At 43.6% G+C, this 22,306-nt stretch overlaps 3 protein-coding genes across 8 annotated transcripts in view; 2 read left to right on the top strand and 1 right to left on the bottom strand.

Moving 5' to 3' along the window:
• The first annotated feature begins 2,823 nt into the window (after positions 1-2,823).
• On the top strand, positions 2,824-8,623 carry gtf2f1 (general transcription factor IIF, polypeptide 1). 6 transcript variants are annotated; one of them, XM_040124247.1, is made up of 14 exons: positions 2,824-2,942; positions 3,991-4,066; positions 4,344-4,390; positions 4,830-4,902; positions 5,140-5,333; positions 5,715-5,885; positions 5,995-6,203; positions 6,370-6,520; positions 6,638-6,693; positions 6,824-6,955; positions 7,076-7,146; positions 7,377-7,518; positions 7,677-7,815; positions 8,018-8,623. In XM_040124247.1, the coding sequence occupies exons 2-14, from the start codon at positions 4,055-4,057 to the stop codon at positions 8,220-8,222; spliced, it is 1,602 nt and encodes a 533-aa protein (XP_039980181.1). In that variant the 5' UTR covers positions 2,824-2,942; positions 3,991-4,054; the 3' UTR covers positions 8,223-8,623. The 6 variants fall into 6 exon arrangements, with proteins under 6 accessions (XP_039980181.1, XP_039980178.1, XP_039980182.1 ...); XM_040124244.1 differs by lacking the exon at positions 2,824-2,942 and adding an exon at positions 2,961-3,223 and having other exon boundaries at positions 3,989-4,066; XM_040124248.1 differs by lacking the exon at positions 2,824-2,942 and adding an exon at positions 3,271-3,482 and having other exon boundaries at positions 7,380-7,518.
• Positions 8,624-10,121: 1,498 nt separating this feature from the next.
• alkbh7 (alkB homolog 7) lies at positions 10,122-12,218 on the bottom strand. Its single transcript, XM_040156195.1, has 4 exons — positions 11,777-12,218; positions 10,938-11,111; positions 10,570-10,694; positions 10,122-10,374 (listed from the first exon to the last, which is right to left on the bottom strand). The coding sequence occupies exons 1-4, from the start codon at positions 12,050-12,052 to the stop codon at positions 10,254-10,256; spliced, it is 696 nt and encodes a 231-aa protein (XP_040012129.1). The 5' UTR covers positions 12,053-12,218; the 3' UTR covers positions 10,122-10,253.
• A 7,772-nt stretch (positions 12,219-19,990) lies between these two features.
• The window catches only part of cacna1aa (calcium channel, voltage-dependent, P/Q type, alpha 1A subunit, a), an 82,969-nt gene continuing 80,653 nt past the window's right edge, over positions 19,991-22,306 (top strand). Inside the window, exon 1 of the mRNA XM_040120672.1 lies at positions 19,991-20,322. Coding sequence (XP_039976606.1) covers positions 19,991-20,322 — 332 coding nt within the window. The remainder of the gene's footprint in view (positions 20,323-22,306) is intronic.

The following is a 22,306-nucleotide window of genomic DNA, read 5'->3' as shown; positions in this document are numbered from 1 at the left end:
GCCATGGTTCAGTTCTGTTCGTGTATCCATCACAAGAACCTATGTGGAACAGCAAAATGTACTGAAAGTCAATAATAATGAACATAAACACGAACAAATGACCGTTATTTCACCTATAGCCAGTCTCCGTCTCTCATGTTTGCAATTTAACATCATCCATACCAGGAGGAAAAACACACTGGCCAAGGATGAAGAGTGAACCTATAAAGCACAAAGACAGAGACGAGATATTGTTTCTAAGAATAGCTGTCAGTTGTAAAACATATATATACACACACACACTTCCCAACAAAATACATACATTGTATTTGCACAGCAGCCCAATTTTAATACCTTCTTTAATAGTCCTCTCACATAATCTAAAAAAGGATTAAATGAACATGTATGAGATATATACACAAGACTATTACAGAAATTAGCTCGATGGTGAACTGGCGCTGATGACAGTGATGACAAGAAACAGACGTGTATTTTTAAAAGGAATGTAAAAGTAAATAATAATAATAAAATACATTACGACAGCATTTGTTACAACAACATACTGTAAATTATAAGAACATTTTTTTGTGGTTCAAAATATTCATATTTCTGTCTGTAGCATTTGGTCAAAACAAGTAAATTATTCTTTTTTTAAACTATACTCACACAAATGTATATACATTTGATTAAAAAAATAAAAAGTACATGTATCCTAATTGTCTGTCACTGTATCTGAATCAGGATGCAGATATTAAAATGACAGGTTTAGAGGATTGTACAGCCTTAGCAGGGCTGCACGTAGTGAAGGTATACATTCTCCAAGTGCTGTCCAGTTTAACTTAGTGTATTCATATTCGCACACTATCAACTACAGCAGCAAGAAAAAGTAAGTGGACCTTTTGGAATTACCTGCATTTCTGTATAAATTAGTCTTAAAATTGTGACTCATCTAAGTCTCAATTATGAACAAACACAAATATTTAACTAACAACACACAAATCATTGTATTGTCCTTGTACATATTGAATGCATCCTTCAAACATGCACTGTGTAGGTCGGAAAAAGTATGTGAACCCTGACGATAATGACATCAAAAAAAGTTAATAGCAGTCAGGAGTTAGTAAAACTGAAGTCCGGTCAATGATACCAGACTGGAGGTGTGTGTTAGACCCACTTTGACTTATAAAAAACACTCAAACATTTCAAAAGGACCTGCACAGCTTGTCATCGTCGAGGGGAAGATTGAATTCCCAGGTTTATCAAGGTATCTCACAGGATAATGTCAGGGTGGCTGTCCGCCAACTGAGGCCAGGTGGTGGTCGGGTGATGTAGCAGGACAATGACCCTAAACATCACAGTAAATCTACTACAGAATGATTTCAAACAAAGAAAGTCCACCTTCTGGAGTGGCCCAGTCAGAGTCCAGACATTAACCCAGCAGAGATGCCGTGGAATGAGCTCAGTGAGCCGTTCACAGCAGATGTCTAAGAATATGGCTGAGCTGAAGCCGTTCTGTCGGAGGAATGGTCCAAAATTCCTCCTTAACATTGTTCATGTCTGATCCACAGCTACCAGATGTGCTTGTTTGAGGTTACAGCTGCCAAAGGAGGTTCGACCAGCAATTAAATCCAAGTGTTCACTTACTTTTTCCTCCAGCACAGGGAAGGTTTAATGGGTGTGTTCAGTAAAGACAAAAAAGATCATAACCGTTTGTGTGTCATTAGGTTAAGCACATCGTGTCTGTCTTTCCTTGGGACTTAGATGAAGATCAGAGAAGATTTTATGACCAATTAATGCAGAAAACCAGGTCTTTCCAAAGGGTTCACATACTCTTTCTTCCCACTTATACAGAAAGCATGAAATAACTCACCCGGGAGAAGAAAAAAGGCACAGCAGTTCATCATGACAGGCCCAACTCCGCCAAACATCAATCATCACTGTTTTAGCCACCTATATGTACATTTTAGAAATTTGCACAGCATCCAAAAGATGTTTTACAAGGTTTGGCACCAATGCAAAAAACAATGCAAATTCACTTACTCGTGGTGGAAAAGCTTTAAGTTTAACGAAGCTCATGTCATAACATGAGGAGGGGAGAGGGAATATTTGCGTAACTCCACACGTACTAAAAAAGTACTGGGAACAACACACTCTACTTTGATTAAAGGCACATGCTTAGCAGTTGGTAGTATTGGTAGTAACTGATAGTTTGAAAAGAAGGACAAGCCACTGAGCTTTACAAAATGAAAAAAATAAAACATATTGCTTATAGAAAGATTGACGAAAAAAGTGTACATGTACCATTAGGCTGTAGTCCAGAATATGCATTATTTCACTTTACATCAGGATGTGTTATCAAAAGTGTCAGCCGCTGTGAATATTGACTGCTCAGCCAACAGGGGTTGTGTATAACAATGATTAAAAAAAAAAAAAAAGCTTTCTAATTCTTATTTAGAATAGAGATATTTTTTGTCATTTCTTTTCTTTGGATTTGTGGGTAGGTAGATAGGTGCAATTGACGTGTGACTTTTGTTTGTAGAATCATGAGCGTTTGTCCCCCATTGGTCACAGAGAAGAACTGCAACACTACGTTAAGTCGCTACAAGGTTGTACATGAGTATCATTGTTGATGTCAGTATTTACAGCTAATTACGAGTATTGTGAACAAGAACAGTCGAATCAGTATTTGTAATATTGTAGCATGGTGAGTGCGCCTTGGCGCTGCTTTGGCGATTTCAAACATTGTCGCAGTTCTACACTGTGGCCGCTAGAGGGCAGTGGAACCCCGTGGCTCTATGTCCGCCCTGATGCCAGGTGGAGACGGCGGCGTAAACGCCAATCCCGCGTCGGCCTCGCTGGAAACATGACAGCGTATTAGTGCGACCAAACCGAAATAGTCGAGTAGGAATTGTTGCTCTCTCGTCGTTAACCGCCACCGCCCCCTAAACATCAGGGTAGACCATGTATGTAATATAAGACGAAAGCTTTCCTAATACATCGAAGTGACCATAGAGTGGAGACTACTGCCGGACCACTGACTTGACCTTGGTTAAGGCTCAATCGCCTTACATGTATTAATAACGACGAGTGCAATGTCCTCTTGTGGTCACATTGACTCACTGTTACATTTAACCATAGGCAGACGTGTCGCATTTTGAACCCCTCCCCGCCACCGTCATTGCAACCGTTAATTCCAACAAGGAGTTCCGGTGAATGCTTTGAAGAAAAATCACCAGACTGAAGCAGCTAGAAACGAAATGAGTAAAAAAAAAAAAAAAAAATACTGTGAAAAAATTATCAGATTCGTTGCTCTAATGGTCACAGTTACGGTATTTTCCCGTGGGCTTAGTAATGCTGGCTTGAAAGCAGGGCCAACCCGAGCCCCCATGCTTTAAACAAAGACAGGGGGTTGGAGTGGGCTGCTAGGAATCATTATTTCTAGTCTAAGTTTCCTGTCGACTGTATAAACTAACGGAACAAGCACAGTGGGAGTGCGCACACTGGTAAATCAGCGATTGTTTAATGTCTTAATACTTTAGATTTATGTAGGTCTCTACAAACTTTGGGTATCCTGTCATTTTTACATAAATGCACCTTGTGTTTGAAGCTGGGTCGTCCTAGTAACAGTTAGCAGTAGCCGCAGACTGCAGCTAAACGTCTAGCCGCTGTTTAAATCTAGGATCAGCAGCTAAAGGAAACGATACAAAAGTCTTTTTAAAAAAAAAGTAACGCTCCGTGGTAGACATTACCGAGTCTTAAGTTGTGTATACTGACTGTTTTATTATTTTAACGTTATTTAACCACATAAAATAGGGAATTGCTGTTCTCTGGCAGCATAATGTGCTGCTAAAATTGATTCAGTTTACTTTGTAATGTGACTGGTCAGCTCGCTCAGTGTAACTCAAGGATAAACATACACATACCGATTGAATAGCTCTGTGGCCACTTGCCCTTTAATTCACATCTAACCAGGATAACCCTAATATTAACGCAACTCTTGTTTTGCATTAGTGCACCCAACCAGCCTGAAGCAACTGTTGATGTGGTGAGAAAATCCAGAGACAAACGACCAACCATGACTTCGCTTGTAAGTTTTGACTTTTCTCTCAGCGGCAAAATCTAACTTTTATTCCTGTTATCGATTGTAACTGTGTGTCTGAATAGCCTTCACATATATAGACGGCAATATTTACTATTGTTATTATTTACCTCAGTCCATTAGTGTCACAGTCCTGCGATAAAGTTTAAAAGAGACCATGGTGTGTTTGGTACTGCATCCTTCAAAGAACATCAGATATGGGAAAAGACAAAGTGCTGAAACAAAGTCCTCTAAGAGGAATCATCTGGATCTGCTTGTCTTACAGGGGAGCAGCAGTTCCTCATCCACAGAATACACAGTGCGGGTCCCCAAGTGAGTAACGTGTTCTGATATGCAAATATCCACAGCAGAGTGTTGGGACCAGACTTGTCATGTGTTACCATTTGTTACCACTGTCGTATAAAAGAAAAGCTATAAGGATTAAATTTCTTACAGGTTTCAGGGCGCAGTTTTCGATTACTTCTGTGCTGACATGGGTTTGCTAAAGGAAGTGGTGATAAAACAAGGCTTTCAGAGTCACTTAGTTTTGCTTTGCAGCAATTTACGGTAAAATATATTAAATGCTCCAGGCCTAACTTATGTGCCTGGCATCTGTAGGATTAAGTGTTTATATTGTAGGTGTGAATTTGAATGTAGGTGTTTATCTCCATTAAAGTAGTGCTGATCTGTTCAGCTATTCCCCCTACCCTCAGTAAGTATAAGCAGGTAGTCAGTGACTTTTTGTTTGCATTTCTATCTGTCTGTCCCATAGAAACACCAGCAAGAAGTACAACATCATGGCTTTCAATGCAGGAGACAGAGTCAGCTGTTCAACGTGGACACAGGTGGGTTCATATTAGCGTGTCTATACATGACAGATAGTTTGAGCGGCACTTGCCAATAGGTAGGGCACAGGTCAGCAGGAGAAAAATGACAAGCTGTGTGATTACCCTAAAAAGAACATAGAGAAATCAAACAATACAGAAAATATGAAGTCTAAGATGAATCAATTAAGTTAGTGGCCATATCGACCACCATTCGGCTTTGCATTTCTTAGCAGCTCCCTCCCTGTCCCTTTCCAGGCTCGTATGGAAAGAGACATGAGTGCTCGGCGGATATATGGGGAGGAAGAGACAACGGAAGGTGCAGCTGGTAGTGAGTTTGGCAGAAAGCAGCGTGAGGAAGCACGGCGGAAGAAGTTTGGTATTGTGACACGTGAGTTCAAAGTGGAGGACCAGCCCTGGATTCTCAAGGTCAATGGCAAGGCCGGCAAGAAGTGAGGAGGGAGACGATTCTTTACTCTCATTTACACAATATTGCATCCAGAGGGAACACGCACATACTTATGATGTAACAGAAACTGAACTGTTTTTATGTAAGTTATTGTTTACAGAAACTTCTGACTCAACTACTTGGAATCAGAAGAGGATCTTATGCAGGAGAGATAAAAGTTGTAAAGTGTTAAAAGACCTTTTGGGGGCTGAATGTATGGATCGTACTTTTTAAGTCAGTTCACTGTACCTACATTTTTAGAAAAAAGATATTGATCTTTTGTCAAATTATCTCGCTCTGACTGTATTTGCAGGCCTAATGGGAGATCCCTATTGTTTGCTATACAGCCACTCTCTCCCTCTGTCTGTGTACATGTTTCTGTCAGGTTCAGAGGTCTAAAGAAGGGCGGTGTTACCGAAAATGCATCCTACTACATCTTTACACAGTGTCCCGATGGAGCTTTTGAGGCCTTCCCTGTCCATGGCTGGTACAACTTTACACCGCTGGCCAAGCACCGAACTCTCACTGCTGAGGAGGCTGAGGAGGAGTGGGGCAGGTGGGAGAGAGGAGGAACAGGGAGGGCTGGCTGTTTGAAGAGGAAGAGTTTACCCCACTGGTGTAGGTGTGTCAAAAAGTAAATATCAGACATTCCTGTCTTTTTACAGGAGAAACAAGGTGGTGAATCACTTCAGCATCATGCTTCAGAGGCGTCTCCGGGAGCAGGAGCGTGGTGATGATGAGGAAGATGAGACAGAGAAATCAGGGAAGAGGAAAAAGAAAGGGGGTGGCAGCAAAGGGGGCGAACTGCGTATTCACGACCTGGAAGATGACCTGGAGATGAGCAGCGATGACAGCGACAGCAGTATGGGGGAAGGTAAGGAGAAGTAGATTATAGATTATAGGAAAGCATTCTGTGTACTTTTATTTTGCAATACCTGTCCACATCTCCTTTCCTTCTTTCATCGTGTGTTTTTTATTTTTTATTTATTTATTTATTTTTTTCTCTCAACCCCTTGGGCACCCGTCTCTTTATTGGGCAGATGGAGAGAGCAAGACAAAGGTGAAGAAAGATACGGGGAAAGGAAAAGCAAAGAAGAAGAAGAGAAAGAGCAATGAGAATGAGGCCTTGGAAGACAGTGATGATGGTGACTACGAGGGTCTAGAGGTGGATTACATGTCGGATGAAAGCAGGTCAGCTCCTCTGCATTGTGGCACAAATAATCCCTCTCTGTGGTCTCTAAGTTTTTTTTTTTTTTTTGGCTTGTGTTTGTTCTTTGATTAGTATGTGATTTTGTTTTCTAAATGCAGCTCAGACGAAGAGCCAGAAAAGGGAAAGCCCGCCAAAGGAGAGGACCTCCCTAAAGGTAAGACCATCTGTGGCTGAAAATTACTGATCTGTTGATTATTAAATATAGAAAAGACGGCACTGATTCATTCTCTGCATGTATAATATATATTATAAAACATATCTTTTCAAATTTTTGGCCCTCATAGGGATTGATGAGGCATCTGAAAGTGAGGAAGAGAGTGAGGAGGAGAAACAGAATGACGAGGAAACAAAAGAGGAGGAAGAAGAGGAGGAAGGAAAGAAAACCCCAGTCCAAATGGAAAAGAAGAAGAAAAAGGGTACCGTGCTCATTGAGATGGACGACAATTTAAAATACTTGGAAGAGGTCCTAATAAAGATGAGTGTTAAATGATACTCCTTTCTGCTCGATTTGAGTTTTATGGATTTGTGTGTCACAGAGAGCAGCGGCGAATCGGACAGCTCAGACGACAGTGACATCGAAGGAGAGACGGCCTCTGCGTTGTTCATGGTGGTTACTGTGTGTGGGGCTGAATAAATGGATATTAGTTTATTTTATAGACTATTCTTGCTTAGAATATGCATTTCTATAAATCTGTACACCAGCAGAGTGTACTTTCTCACTGTTGAGTGTTAGCAGCTAATGTATTTTGGTGGTGAATGTGTGAATGGTTCTGTATTTACATGTTTGTAGTGTTTTACTTTTTGTTCTAATCAAGCATCTCTCTGCCCCCCCCCCAGAAGAAGCGCACTCCTCCTAAACGTGGAGGTGGGCGTGGCTCTGCAGGCAGCTCCAGGACTGGAAGTCGTCCTGGGACACCATCTATAGACTCTGCCTCCACCTCCAATACACTCCGTGCTGCAGCCAGCAAGCTAGAGCAAGGTGTTTGCTCATACACCACATAGGCACATACCCATTCGAAATTATAATTAAACAAGACATAAGACGGATGTTTTTAACTTTCAAAAGTGGGCACTACCTACCACTTCAGGTCCCCCCCGTTTGTTTTACCATTCCAACTAAATCTCCCTTTCCCCCAGGGAAGAGACAGACTCAGGGTCCTGCCACTGACTCACCAGCCGCCAAAAGGCTGAAGATGGAACCCAGCAGTCAGAGCCCTGTTCCCTCTGGGAAGAGCACGCCTCAACCTCCATCAGGAAAATCCACCCCCAGCTCCAGGTACTTTGTTTCTTTATGTCTCTTAAGAAATATTAAGGTATGTATTTCTTCTAAGATTACTGTGAAACTGCATAATATATCACCAGTGAAAAAGCAGACAACGAGATACAAATAGACATTTAATGTAAGCTTAAAAAGAAATAGTTTAACTGGGTGTGAACAGGGTAAAAGGTGTGCTCTTTCCAATGTATCTGCCCCACAGTGATGTGCAGCTAACAGAGGAAGCAGTCCGGCGCTACCTGATCCGTAAACCAATGACCACCAAAGACCTGCTGAAGAAGTTCCAGACCAAGCGCACAGGTTTGAGCAGTGAGCAGACTGTCAACGTGCTGGCACAGATCCTGAAGCGCCTCAACCCAGAGCGCAAGAATGTGAATGACAAAATGCACTTCTACCTCACTGAATAACCGAGGAACAGAGTGACGGGGGTTGGAGAGGATGGGGAGGAAAGGGAAGGACTAAAAATTAACCTCTTCCGTTGAAAAGTTTAGTTGTTTTCGGAAAGTTGACCCCCTGGGAGAGAAGGTTGTGTGTGTCTTTTTAACAAACCGCTTTTGTTGTGACATGCCACAGGATCAGAGGTTGAAGCTGTCTTCACGGGTGACATTTATCAAAAAGTATTTTGTTATGCATCTTGAATTTGTTTTTCATAGTCTGAAATCTCACATTGGAACACGTGGAAAAACAGCCCAATCTCTGTAACATTCCTCTCCATGCATAAACAGTTTAATTTAGAACTTGATGAATGGAAAAAAGTCTTTTTCGTTTTTTCTTATCTAGAAGTTTTCCTAATAAAATGTAAAATGTGCTGCTGTGTAAGGGTTCTCTCTTTGTACCTCATCCTTCAAATACACTTTGTTTTGATGGTGTGTCCTTTGGGATCCTTTTTCCTGATTCGGAAATACTAAAACAGGCTTATTATGGTTTCGGTAAATTAATATACAAACACTAGTGAATGGGAAATGTGAGATTTTGAAATCCTAATCGGTAAACTGCATATATGAAACTTTTTAAACTTGAATTGATTGAAAAAAAAAAACATCTCCTGCATCTTCAAGGACTTCCAGAGATTAAAAGCTGAAGAGGCCTCAATATATTAGATATGTAAGACATTCTTTATGTGACACTCAATAAACCAATATTGCACAAGAAAAGAACTTAACACCAGAACTCAAAAGTAATATTCAAATAAACAAGATGCAGTGGTTCATTTTCAGCTCAGTATTTGGTCACTTTAAGTCCGGGCAAAGTGATAGTTGGACAGGAACCAGTCACAGGTCAACTTTATCGCTAGGAAGAAAAACAAAAACAGGTGGTTACCAAGCTGAGGACGCATGCAAAAATTCATTCGAACCTTTCATTTGTATGTTTAGAAGCACAGACTCACCTTGCACCAAGGCTTTTTGTTATTTTATTTTTTTTTTATAGAAATTTTCTACCATTAAATTGAGATTTTGGCACATTAGAACTAAGAAGTGCTAAAACAATGGCATCCTTATACTAATTTTTTTTTTTTTTTTAAATTATCATTAAGGTGTAACAGTATAATGAACTCAGACCATCTTTAAGGGGTGTGACACATTCTGAGCTTGTTGGGACAACAAAGAAAAAAGAAAAGAGTAGAATTACAGAATTTTAATATCAGGTTAAAAGGCTGTTTGTATGCATTGTGCCCCAAAACAAGACCTGACTGGAATTATAAAGGCTTTCCCCTATTACTTGTATTTTTTAAAATAAATTTATACACAGCAGATAAACGTCCTCACTTGGCTACTTCATACACTAAACCAAGAAAAGCCTTTATCGCATCATGTTGACTTTTATTTGGTAAAGTGCATTTGAAATGCTTCACAGAGAGTCTCTGTACTATACAGAAGTAGAGGAACACACCAAAGTGATGGTAATACATAAACACACAAAAGAAAAGAGTAGAGTTGCAGAATTTTAATATCAGGTTAAAAAGCTGTTTGTGTGCGTTGTGCTCCAAAACGAGACCTGACTGGAAAAACCATCGCGGCCAGCGTGATCCCATCGCAAGATGGTCTCTGGTTTGAGGTTGTGTCGAAAAAAACCTGTGTTCATGTATCAGCAGCCATTGCAAGAAAAAAAAAAATCTGGTCTGGTTTGGTGTGGCTTCGCTTATGAGATTGAATGAAGAGAGTGATGATGTGATGTGATCCACCTCGCTGCCAGTGTGCTGCTTCGGTTTGACCTCCTTAATGGTGTGACCAAGCAGGCCAGTCAACATTTCCCAAAAGCACATGGTGGAGAGCGTCACAACTACAATGAATGCCCCAGACACTTCATGGACACATAACAGCGTTATATTATCAAAAACATAAGGGATATCAGCTTTAATATCTTAATGGAGCTCACTGACACAATCCTTTAAATTCAAGTTATGTTCTGTTGATCTCGGAGTTGGGTCGGTGTGGGCGTCAGCCCGGAAGATTCCGACAGATGACGGAGATACGACGCTGCCGAGGCACTCTCCGTCCGTTGAACACAGACTCCTCATCTTTCAGGATCTCATGAGTGAAGTTATATCTGGCCTGGTCCCTGTCCGAATGTCAAAAGATCGGGAGGAAACACGTTACTGCGCTGTTTAAAGACAGATGTTGAAGTGTCCTGTAGACTGTCATACAACTACTGCACGCTCCATATTGACAGTGCTCGGGACATCTCAAATACTTCGTACTCAAAATATATCAAACAATATTATATAAACCAAGTGCAGTACAAAGTATACTCAACCTCAGTATGTAGAGGGAGCATCGGGGCAACAGAAGGTCCAGCCATTCGTCGCTGGCATCTTCTCTCACCAAACGCATGACACTGTCTGACAGAAGACTCAACCCAGCAATAGTGCTGCCACAAAACTGAAAAATTAGAGGACAGAAAGACAAAATGACAGTAGGAACACAGCTTGGGTGACAGGCACATCCCTCCCAGAAAGGCTGTTCCACAGGTTGTGGTGCCGAGGATATTGTCCATCCAAAAAAACCTGACATTTGGGATTATCAGTTTTGATGTCTGGAAATGGCTGCATTAGAAAACGGCTTTCCCGGAGCCACTTGTGCGCGGCGGGGAACATACAGAGACGGGAGAGAGAGAAAACCCACCTTGACGCTGTCGATGTGAGGCTTGATGTAGCCGGCCCCGTCCAGATCCAGGATGTGCACGGGCCCGAGCAGTGGACTGCCCTCGGGAAACGCTACGGCTCGGACACGATTCAAGACCTCCACGCACGCCGCCCCCCACCTCGCACGCTCCGTCTCTCGGTACCCGTGGATGGCCTGCAGGCGGTTAAGCGAGCAAAGCACAGATAAAAAGTCCGCATCGCTGTCACTTCGGATGCATGCATGCTCCAATTATGCAGTACGTTTTCTTGAGAAACCCTAGTTCTGCCAATGTGCTATTTAAAGGCCAACATTTTGAGAGGCTCCCCTTTGCGAACAGTTAGTTTGTCTAGAATGCGCGGGTTGCTTTCCTTTACTGTAACTTCAAAACAGGTGTAGTGACAAAGCCTGTGGTCGTGCTGTGTCACGTTGAACACGTGCAAACATCTGCATACGAATTTCAAACATGTAAATGTGTATGATTTGGTCACGAGTAATAACTTGTTATTGCTGCCTGTCTTGGCCAGGGCACTTCTGAATGAGAGATTTTTTTTTTTTTTTTAAATCACCTTCGCCTTTAAAACTAACTAAAAAAAAATAAATAAACCAGGGCAGAAAACGCCAGGCTTATGCCAGGTGCATGCTTCATGGCACTGGCAGGCGGTTCTTGAAGCGGTCGCACAGGCGCGTCAGCCATCGCTACCTGGGCTAAATTAATTGTGAGACCGGTGAGAGGTGCGCGCGTCGGGCGCGACCCTGCGACCCCGCGTGCACCTCCGACGTGTAAAGATGCGCAGACCCGTTGTAACTTTCCAGCATTGTGCCCCCGATGCGGGACTTACGTCGTCCCAGTGGTCGAATTCATAGCGTTTCTTCCTCAGGCCTGGCTCCAGCTCTCGCAGAAGAGCCCCCTCCTCCTCCTCGCTGATGAAGGCCGCCCGCACTTCCACCTGCGAGCCGAGTCTCCGCGCCAACTCGCGGCTGGACCCCGAGATCAGAGCCTCGTCGCGGCGGGGGAGCGGGCCACCGCTGCCGGCGCAGGAGCTCAGACAGCTCGGGCGACCGGTGTAAACAGGCGGGTTGCGGACTCGTCTGAACACCGTCCGCATCGGTTTCATCCTCCCGTCTGAAATGTTGCTCGTCAACCTGGCCACAGAGTCCTGTTAACCTTTGGCTGCGTTTTGGCCTCGTCGACAAGAAATCAGACGCCTCCGGAGGACGCCATGTTGAAAACACAATGCGTTGTGGGGGCTGTAGTCCCTCAGCAACATAACACATAAATCATGCATAAGGTTCTTGGTAATATCATATGATATGAACATATGGACTGTGAAATCAAGAGAGGCGGACAACAATGGACAGATTTTTAACTACCGTAAAATAATTGTTCGTTCTGTCCTGAACAGCCTTGTCTCCTTTTATGTATTTGTGCGTTATCGTCACGTGCGGGCTCCCGGGCCTGCGTGCAACGCTCGGCCTTGGCAGAGGCTTACCGAGTGAAAGCCTTTTATATATATATATATATTTTTTGCTCTCTTTCTCTCGTAGCTTTGGGATATGAACACACGAGGGGGGGGCAGAGCGGCAACAGGGGGTGCGGAGTGGCTGCAGATCCGCAGATCTTGCAGTTCCTCGCCGTGCACAGTGGAGGGCAGCGGAGACTCGTGACTGTAGACACAGTTCACTCAGGTCAGTTGCCCGCTCCACCTGTGTCAAGAGTCTGGTCGAAGCGTTCACAATAAAAAAGTCGGGGGGGGGGACTCTTTGTCCAACGCAAAGAGTGTAAATGCAGGTGGACGGAACACTTACAAAGGTCCTATTCATTGCAGGGCCGGTTTTAGGGAGGCATTACTTGGCAGTAGTTTTTCATCATAAAGTGTATAGTATACATAGCAACTGCGTTTTGCTCAGATAATTAAGGTCATTATTAGGTTATTCATAGCGTAATAGTTCATAACTCTATTGAGTGACATTCCTCCATCATAGTCAGACAGAAGAGAGAAACACAGACATAAATCACAGTGGAAGTTAATAAATAAGGAAATTTGTACATTTGGACAAAATATCGAGGAACATGAATCCATACATAAATTATTAAGGAAATTTTAAAAATCAGAAAAAGAAATAGAAAACAAACCATATACAGTGTAAAATGAATACTGAAAAACAATACAATACGATGATACAATATTCTTAATTTTTTCGTGTTCCCTATATGCACTCACATTGAAAGGTGGGAAATGGGGAACCTATTTAAAATAGGGGAAGAATTGAGGAAGAAATGGAATCTGAAAAAGAAAAAAGAAAGAAAAGTTGCGAGTTCTGAGAGCAGATAAAGTGATGACTTCATCCTCACTAGAGATTCCCCCAGAAAAAACAAAACATTGGCCTACTTACCACTAAGGACAGGTTACCACCTTCTCTCTTCTGGTCTCTCTTTTGCTTTCTTTCTAGGTGAACCCTTCGTTGTGGAAATGTCGGTATACAAGGAAAGTGAGACATCTCTCTTACCCTCACAAGAAACCTGTGAAACTTAAACTGAGGTTTAAACTCTGTATCAGACAGATCAGATATGAAAAGGCTAACTGTCAGGGAGCCAAGAGGAGAACAAGAAAACAGATGGAGAAAAAGGATTTTGCAGGACCAGCTGTTTTACCCTACTTATGACCAAGTTAATAATTCTAGATGTTTAAAAATGCATTTTGCATATTTAAGCAGGCTGAAAACTTCTAATGTTGGTGTATTTTTGTGTAACTCACTGTGGTCTATCTACCATATTCCCAGACAAAATTTTGCTTTTGATACATGTGCGCATTAGCGTAAATATATAACAGGTACAGTATACTCAAACACATCTACTGTACATATACAAGGATTCTTAGTGCTCCTTCTGTGAGCCTGCTGTTGGTGTTGGTCAGTGAGCATCCAGCAATAAAACAAACTCACACATGCCCCCCCTCCGTCCAACGCACACACACGTGCACCCGCACACATACAACTGATGTGATGCCCATTTCATTGTTGGATGCCATGTTGCTGCCCCCGGCATTACACTCATCATGCCATGATGAGTGTTTTGGGTTCTCCAACTCCCAGTTGGTGCGCTCATTTAGAGCTTCAATGATTCACTGAGTCATCATTGGTCAGCTTGTCCTGGAGGCATCGTTATGCCTTCTGTTAAATCATGCAATTAAACTGAAAATCACCAGACAAGTACTTGGCGGTGGTCAGTTTGGAAGGTACATGTGTGAAACCTGCCTGCCATCCCTGCGAAAAGATAAGCACCAAAAAGTGAGAATGTGATAAGATAAGATTTTTACACATCATGGAAAATGAAGGAAATAGGTCAGACTGACTGTTGTCGTAGCACCTTGGTAGGATAAGTACAAATACCTTATACCTGGAGCAGAGAGGTGTAAGGTATTTGTCTCTGAGGTCTGCCTTGTCAACCAGCCTATCTTATGGGGTTCCAAAGCACCCAACAGTCTAAGGACAAGCTCAAGCCATCACTGCAGAATCTCCCTTTGTTAACACTTGCTCGCCTATTCTTCCATCAGAGTTGCTTGTCGGGTCTCTTCCCTGGATTGTTGACTTTTGGTACTTGAATGAGGTTTTGCAGCATTACATGTGAAAGTATGTCTTCCAGCATGACCCGCATCCTCTTATCTGGCTCTGTCCGTGGTCATGAACTGGCTGGGCTGCCAGCTCTTTACTGAGCGTACGTGTTGTATCTGCATGTGCTCTATTCATTCATGAAATGATCCAATTATCCTCTAAAGCCTGTGTCAATTTTGGTATAGTGTGTTTGCCATAAAACCATCTGTTAGACTGCCTCTTAGTTAGACCTAAATTAAATGTTGTTTTAACCGCAGCATCTGACCCAGTTTTCTACGGCTAGGCACTTGAATCTTCACCTCCCTTATGCAGAGATGGTTTTTTTCTGCAATGGCAAAATAGCATTCTTGACCCATACCGTAATATGTCATTAACTGATGTTTGGCTATCAACCACAAGCAGCCACTTTGTTGTGTGTGTTTGTGGACCAGTCTTGCAGAGGTCCACATGTAAGTCTGCAGCGGGTCTGTGGAGGACTGAGTTCAGCAGGGGCGGAGTGCTCTACATGCATCCAGCCATTGAATTATTCAGCCTTATGAATCATTGAGTCATGAAACTCCTTTTTAGGTCCTCGCCTCAGAGCTCCAGCCTCACAGCTACCCACTATTTGAACATCTGACAGAGAAAGAAAAACAACAGAGAGCAATCCTGACACGTTTAAACTCTAGAGATGGAATGCATGGTTTTTAAGCATGTTAGAAATCTGCAGTGGAGACCGTGGTTCCACCATATTTACACTTTTATTTAAATTTACACAACATAGGCGTATCCAAGTCTAAACATACATATACTTAAGCTTATAGGGTGGTAGCAAATAATTCTCCGTCCTGCTGGGATCATTCGTTTGATTGCAGTCCCCTTTTCAATAGAGTCCTCAAAAGTTTAATTACTTTCTCCATCTAGCTGTGCTGAATCACTACCTTAATTTTAGAAGATGTGGTTGTCATCACAGCTGCTTCCTCACAGATTTCAGCATCCAAACAGAATGTAAAACATTACCTGAAGATAATGACCCATTATTTCTGAAATTTGCCAGTAGTCTACGTACTGCGTATTTTCTCAAAAAGCATGAGCATTGTCAAGGGATTTTAGAATTTCATTGTACTACGAGGAGGACAGAAACAGGAGAGGCACGGCAGAATGTAAAGACGTGGAACTCGATGGATTCAAAGTCAGAATGTCATGGTAGCAGATGCGAACAGACCACAAACATCTTGTCCCTCCAACCCTCCTCCTGACGCCCATGATCAACTTGATGACGTTATGAACTTGTATACTCAAGTCTGGTTGATTTGTTATATTTGTATACTGCTGTCTTAAAAGGTTCTCCTTGTCTCAAATGAAGCCGGGGGGGGGGGGTCAGTAAATGTCAAATGCAGTACAGTTTACACTCACTCACAGAGACACTACTTTAGGACTAAGATAGCCTATCATGCATCATTTTCTCTGTCGAATACACTATATGTACACCATGTTTACCATGCAGTTCTAACTCTTCTATAGAGACAGTGTATGTGTTCTTGTGAGGTAACAATGCTTTATGCATGGGTGGCCTTGAAGCTGCTGCTCTCCAGTGCTTCTTGTGCTGGCTGTGTGGAATAACAGGTTTGGACAGAAGGCTGCTGCTCCTCAAAGGCTCCGGCTCTGAAGGGCAATAGATAATTTCACAGATCATCACACCCAAATGTAAACACACGCATTTGTCAGCGCACACATACACAAGACATCACAGCCTATAAAACTGTAAGACAATTTTACATTAGCAAAACCAAATCAATTTTCTATGCGCTTGCTGTATGTATGATTTTTTTTTTTTTTTTTTTTTTAGCCAACTAAGATGAGACAGTTCCTAACAAACTCCAGAGTCTTAGCATTTTAACACACCCATCGTAACATATGCATCAACAAATGCATTCAAATGTAAAACAGCCATAAAACTAGCAAAAGGCTGAACTGCGAGACATTAGAGTAAATCTACAGTTAAATCATCTAAAGTAAATGAAGGGTATGTCTACTCCCTAACTCAAGAGTCTGTACTCTCACCCCTTAAACTCTCCAGAGCTCCCTCTCCACCGCGGAATCCTCTATATGTGGTTCAGTCCTGCGGGTGCAGGGTGCAGAGTTAGTCATTCTGTTGCCATGTATCCGACTCAGTGTGGTACCTGCTGTGGTGCCAGTCGTTCCTATTTTTTTTTTTTTGCAGAAGCTACAGTTTACTGGTGATATATTGTCCATGGCTTGGTAATTCTGGTAGTACTAAGATGCTGAAATGGCCTGTCGAGGCGCTGTCCGTGGTCCTGACATGATAGTACAATATATTCTATCTAACGTCGCTGTGCCGTCCGTGTTCCTGACATGATGACAGTAGTGTTAGCAGTATGGCACTTGTGCATGGTGCCAGTTGTATGTTTCCCTGGTGTCAGTGGTATTCCCGATATGATGGCACCAGTTTTGGAGATAAATTAACCTGATTTCATTAGGGTGTTAATGCAGTTGGATGTTTTAGGGCTTTTTAAAAAAATCTTTATCCATCATGTTATTTCAGTGACATCTATCCATCCATCCATCCGGTTCTCTCTGTGGTTATGACCGGGAATTAAAATTTGTGTTCTTGCATGTCCTTGTGTCGGGGTCACTCTCACTCTGGCAGCCGGAAGCCCTGCTCAAATGGACACAACGCAAAAACGATCCCTTTCTGACATATCGGATAGACGTTTAAGGTCGTGCCGTATATCGACTGGCGTGCGCACGTGCAAGGTCTCTCTCCTGACTCAATCTCCTGAAGAGGTGAACTAATTTTCCCGGTCACCCTTAAATCCGTACGCTCATTTCCCATTCACAGAGGCGGCTATTTCTAGTCAATCAATTAGGTCACATAATAGATTAAGAGAATGTTGTCCTGCGATGCGATCGCCTCTTCTCCGGGGCTTAACGTAATGTGGCACCAGTACTTTGCCCACGGTGTAGTTAAAAGTGACTCATGACATTCATTGAATATGAGACCACTCTTTGCCATCTTTTTCTTCCACGCTACGTAACCAGAAAATCCAGTCGTTCTGTACAATCAAATATAATCAGTGTTCAGGCTGAAACTGCGTAATTTCACTATAAAATCGCTGAGGCCAAAGGAGTGATGTTTCTTTACATATAAGAAATGACAGGTTGGACAGCTGTCATAGGATTAGTGGACTGTAGAGATATTTCATAGCAAGAAAAAAAAATCATCTATCGGCATTTGCCATCCTTCTTGCCTATGTATCCTCTGTGTCATTGAAAATCTTTGTTGCGCCTGTGCTTTAGCGCAAAGCATATGGTTGCACCTTGAACGGGCACCAGTGTTTTGGTGGAGCGACGAGAAAAGCCTCGAGGAGAGGAGAGGAGAGGAGAGGAGAGGAAGCCAGGGAAGAAGATCCTCGACTCGTTTTCGGGGAGGGAGGGAGGGAGGAGAGAGCTCTCTTCGTCCATTAATTTCCAAATGTCTGTTGCTAAGAATAGCCTCCCCCCTCCACCTTACCTAACAAACACAGGCAGACTCGGGCGCGCACACTTTGACGCACATTTACTCTACTCAGGCGCGCGTGTGCGCGCAGTCATTGTCAGCAAGGGTGGCAGCTGTATCTTTGCACGAGCTGCACGATGCCAACAGCCCCCCTCCCCGCACACAAGCGCGCGCGTAGACATCTGGCTGTAATAAGTATACTTAGTAAGTCTGTATGAAATACACACTTATACGGAGGTGGAAGGAAATGAGACACACGGTCACACAGCTGCCGATGTCACGCCATCCTCTACGCCAACAGGCTATTTTACGCATTATTTGAAACTGGTTTGGACCTGTACGGCTCCAGGGCTCCAGTCCAACTGTGCATGGCTATAGCCCCAAAGCGCCTTAAAATAAACAGGCAATAGACGACGCCTCCATCCCTGACATACGTCTGGAAATTGGACGAGCAGCGTGCGTCATGTGCTGCGGCTGCAGAGCCGACCAAGCTCCGATTCTAGTTCACACAAGCTAAAAGGCAACGATTTCGCGCGCGGTGCGATGTATTTCGGTTATAGGCAGACTCTGGCCTGAATTTCAAAGAAACGGCCGGTCCCCTCCCTTCCATTTTTGGCTCGATCCATTCACCGATCCATCCATCTATCTATCCGTCCGTTTGTCCCTCTCCTCCTCCCCCTGGGGCCGCCGGACGAAGTGATAGGAGGCCGTGAGGAACGCACTACCCTACTCCAATGAGAGAGAGAGAGAGGACGCGCCGCCAGGACATTTGGGCTTATCAGTGCGGACGAAGGTAGACTTTTTCGGGGCGGGGATGGTGAGGGACTTTCTCGGCACTGCTGCACTTCCAACAGCCAAACCAAGATCATGAGAGGGTGTAAGACGGAGGAGAAGCGGCCGCCATACCCTTGTCTTTGACGAAGCCGTCCGTGTGTCCCTTGCTCAGCTTCTGGATGGCCGCGCAGGTGACGGACAGAAGATGATGGTTGCAACGAGGGAGGATGCTACTGATTTCGTTTGAGAAAAAAATATTTCATCCACGGCGTGCGACAGCAATGACACCGACTTTTCCGAGGAAAACGGTATTTTTCTTTCTCCTTTCTACTCGAGAGTGTGCATTCTGAAATTGGACTCATTAATAGCAAATGCAACAATTTCCCTGGTCTCACGGCTTGTCAGAGCGCACTGGTAAAACAATTGTAAGGTGGCCGGAGCCACGTTATTGCCACATACTGTACCAAACATTGCGGATGTTTTCAAAATAAATAAATAATAGCTTTTCGATGCCAATCAAGTCTTCGGAAACGCGGCTGTTTCCAAAATGCCAACTTGAACGTCACTGGCGGCCGTAGGTGTAGGCTGTTAATTACATCCAGATTCATTTTTCGACATTCTGACATACCGAGGGCTGTGTGACAATAGAGGCGTTTAGATGGTCATTACATGTTGTCATGCCAGTAAAGAAATAATACATCGTCCAGAGAGGTGGAGGAGGCTGTGGTGCGCTCTGATACAGGCATGAACCATGGAGAACGTGAAACCTTCGTGTTAACTCGTTACAGTCTCCCCATGATTTCATGTTGGGGGCAAGTCCCGCTTTATACGGACATAAGAGCGGACTACGACTGAGACACCCCACAGCACTAGCCTACAGTGCAACCAGTCAGCCAACCGACCACACATTTAATTTCCTCACACCCACAATTGGCCGTTGGCAGAGGCGCACAGAGAGGGAGACGGTACATGGGCGTCCTCGTCCGCTGAAGCCCACAGCTGCATAACTGCTCGCCGGTTGCAGGTGTACAGCATAAGCTTACACGACAACCCGTTGTGCATATGAGACGTTCTGATCCAGATGGGATGTAATGTTGTGTGGCTGCACAGCTGAGCATTGGTCTCCTTCTCCGCTGCTTCGTGAAGATTGGCTTTCGGTGTCCAAAGAATGGCGCGGTTCGGAGACGAGGTACCGGGCAGGTATGGCGGAGGGCCTGGCGGAGGGGGCCCAGGCGGCCGCGGTGGTAACAGGCAAGGAGGACCCCACGGACACGGTCATGCTCATGGCCACGGGCATGGCCACGGCCATGGCCACGGTCCACCCGGAGGGCCCGGGGCCCAGAGAATGTACAAGCAGTCTATGGCGCAGAGAGCCCGGACTATGGCCCTCTATAATCCCATTCCCGTGCGCCAGAACTGTTTCACTGTCAACCGCTCGCTGTTCATTTTCAGTGAGGATAACTTCGTGAGAAAATACGCCAAAAAGATCACCGAATGGCCATATCCTTTGCCTGGCATTGCACAGTGAGTAAAAGCTGATACTATAGACCATGCCCCGAGGATCAGGTAGGCCCAATGTGCAGACAGATGTCTGATTGAATGGTTCACATTTTCCCCTATTCCATGAGTTGCAGGCTTTACATGAACTCCTAATGACAAAGGTGTGAGATGCATCAATCCCAGCCCATGTGAGGTAGGCTACAGGAGGCGGCAGGAAATGCTGGACATGTAATTTATTGTTAATTAAGAGGAAGGGGGCATGAACCAGCGGCCCCTTTTATGAGGCTGTTGATCACCATCAATCACATTTGTTAGTAGTTTCATGTCACCTTCGCTTGGGACTTGCTTAATATACGTTCCCTGAGTGTGAGAGTGTGTGGTTGGTGATTGGGGGGGTGTCTAGGGGGCGCTGCTGGTTGCTGATGTCAGCATGTGCAGCATAGGCCCAGCGCCTAACGCGGGTATAGAGAAACAGGAGGGAGAGGGGGAGGGGAGGCAAGGTGGGAGAGATGAAAATAAGCAGCTACTGTGTGTGTGTGTGTGTGTGTGTGTGTGTGTGTGTGTGTGTATCTTTGCAGTAATGCACACACAAACTCCCATATCAGCATGATGCAGGTGTCTTTCTAGATATGGTGTGTGTCTCCGTGTGTGTGTGTGTGTGTGTGTGTGTGTGCGTGTGTTTGTTTGAGAGAGAGAGAGAGAGGAGGTATGTAAGTGTGATCATAGTGGCCTGTTAATTTGTGCATCGACACAGTATTTAATTTTTTCCCGTTTTGAGGCTCCTCCTCTTAATCATCCAATATGCAGGTGTCACTGAATGAAGGAGCCATCATTTCAAACTCTGTGTGCTTGCTTGTGTGTATATATATGCGCGCGTGCGCATGCGTGCATTCTACAACCACTGAGTGTGACAGTGTAAAAAAAAAAAAAATTTCAGCATTCCCCTGCATTTTCATCTTTCAGAAAGCAGAACAGAATCTGAGTGATTTCAGTATTTTCATTCCCAGGATTTGTGTTAATTTGTCTGAAAGCGTGCAAATTTGGAAGTAAGTTTCTGGGTGAGTGGTAATGACAAGAGAGGAAATTGGAGTAATGATCGTATTGATCCATTCTGATGCTTGAGCCATGACATAACTGCACACACTAATTGGGCTGCTCTCGTGAAATGCAGGAGCTACTTACAGTCCCTCTGAATCATGTCTCATCAACATCTAAATGACAGACATGTTTGTTAATGAGAGAGAGCGAGAGTGTGCAGGAAATCTGATGTTGTATATTCAGAAATTAAATTTCCAAAACAATAAAAAAAAAAAAATAAGAGTACGAATAAGAGAATAACTAGTTTTGCACAGAAAACTACTTTTCCCTTGTACTGGTCTTTGAATTAAATATTTTCTAAAGTGGCTCCAGCTGGACCCGGTTAAGCTAAAATTCACCTAACAATTTCTCATGGCAGTTTTCGCATTTGACTACGCAAACTGTCATATAGTTGGTCCCAGATAGCTTTAGAAATCTTAAGGTTAAGTACACAATCTTTTTTCTGATTAAAGATTTTTTTTTTTTTTTTTCCCCATCAGTATATTTAGCAATATACAAAATGTCTATATCCTGGTGGGGATGGGTATGATGAAGGCAGGAAAACCCAAAGAATAGGTCTGAATTACCAGAAATGGTAGCTTTAAAATATTGGCATTCATCTCATTTGGAGTTTAACAAATAAATACATTTTAAAAACTGGGGGCATTTTATGCCTTTATTGGATACTGCAGCTGACTGTAGAAAGATGACAGGAAATGAGGGGAGTGAGAGAAAGGGAAAGACATGCAGCAAAGGTCCCCGGTCAGACACAAACTGTGGACATTGCAGTTCATGGCCATAAGGCCCCCCCCCCATCCTCCAGGGTTTGTGTGAAGAATAACTGTAAACATAAACAGAAGTAGTAGAATGTGTCTGTACTGTGCAAAGCTGTGTAATGAATGAGCTG

Source organism: Xiphias gladius, chromosome 3, assembly GCF_016859285.1.
Source record: "Xiphias gladius isolate SHS-SW01 ecotype Sanya breed wild chromosome 3, ASM1685928v1, whole genome shotgun sequence".
Lineage (NCBI taxonomy): Eukaryota > Metazoa > Chordata > Actinopteri > Istiophoriformes > Xiphiidae > Xiphias > Xiphias gladius.
Note: the sequence above shows the minus strand (reverse complement) of the source record. Positions and strands in the feature narration are given on the sequence as shown.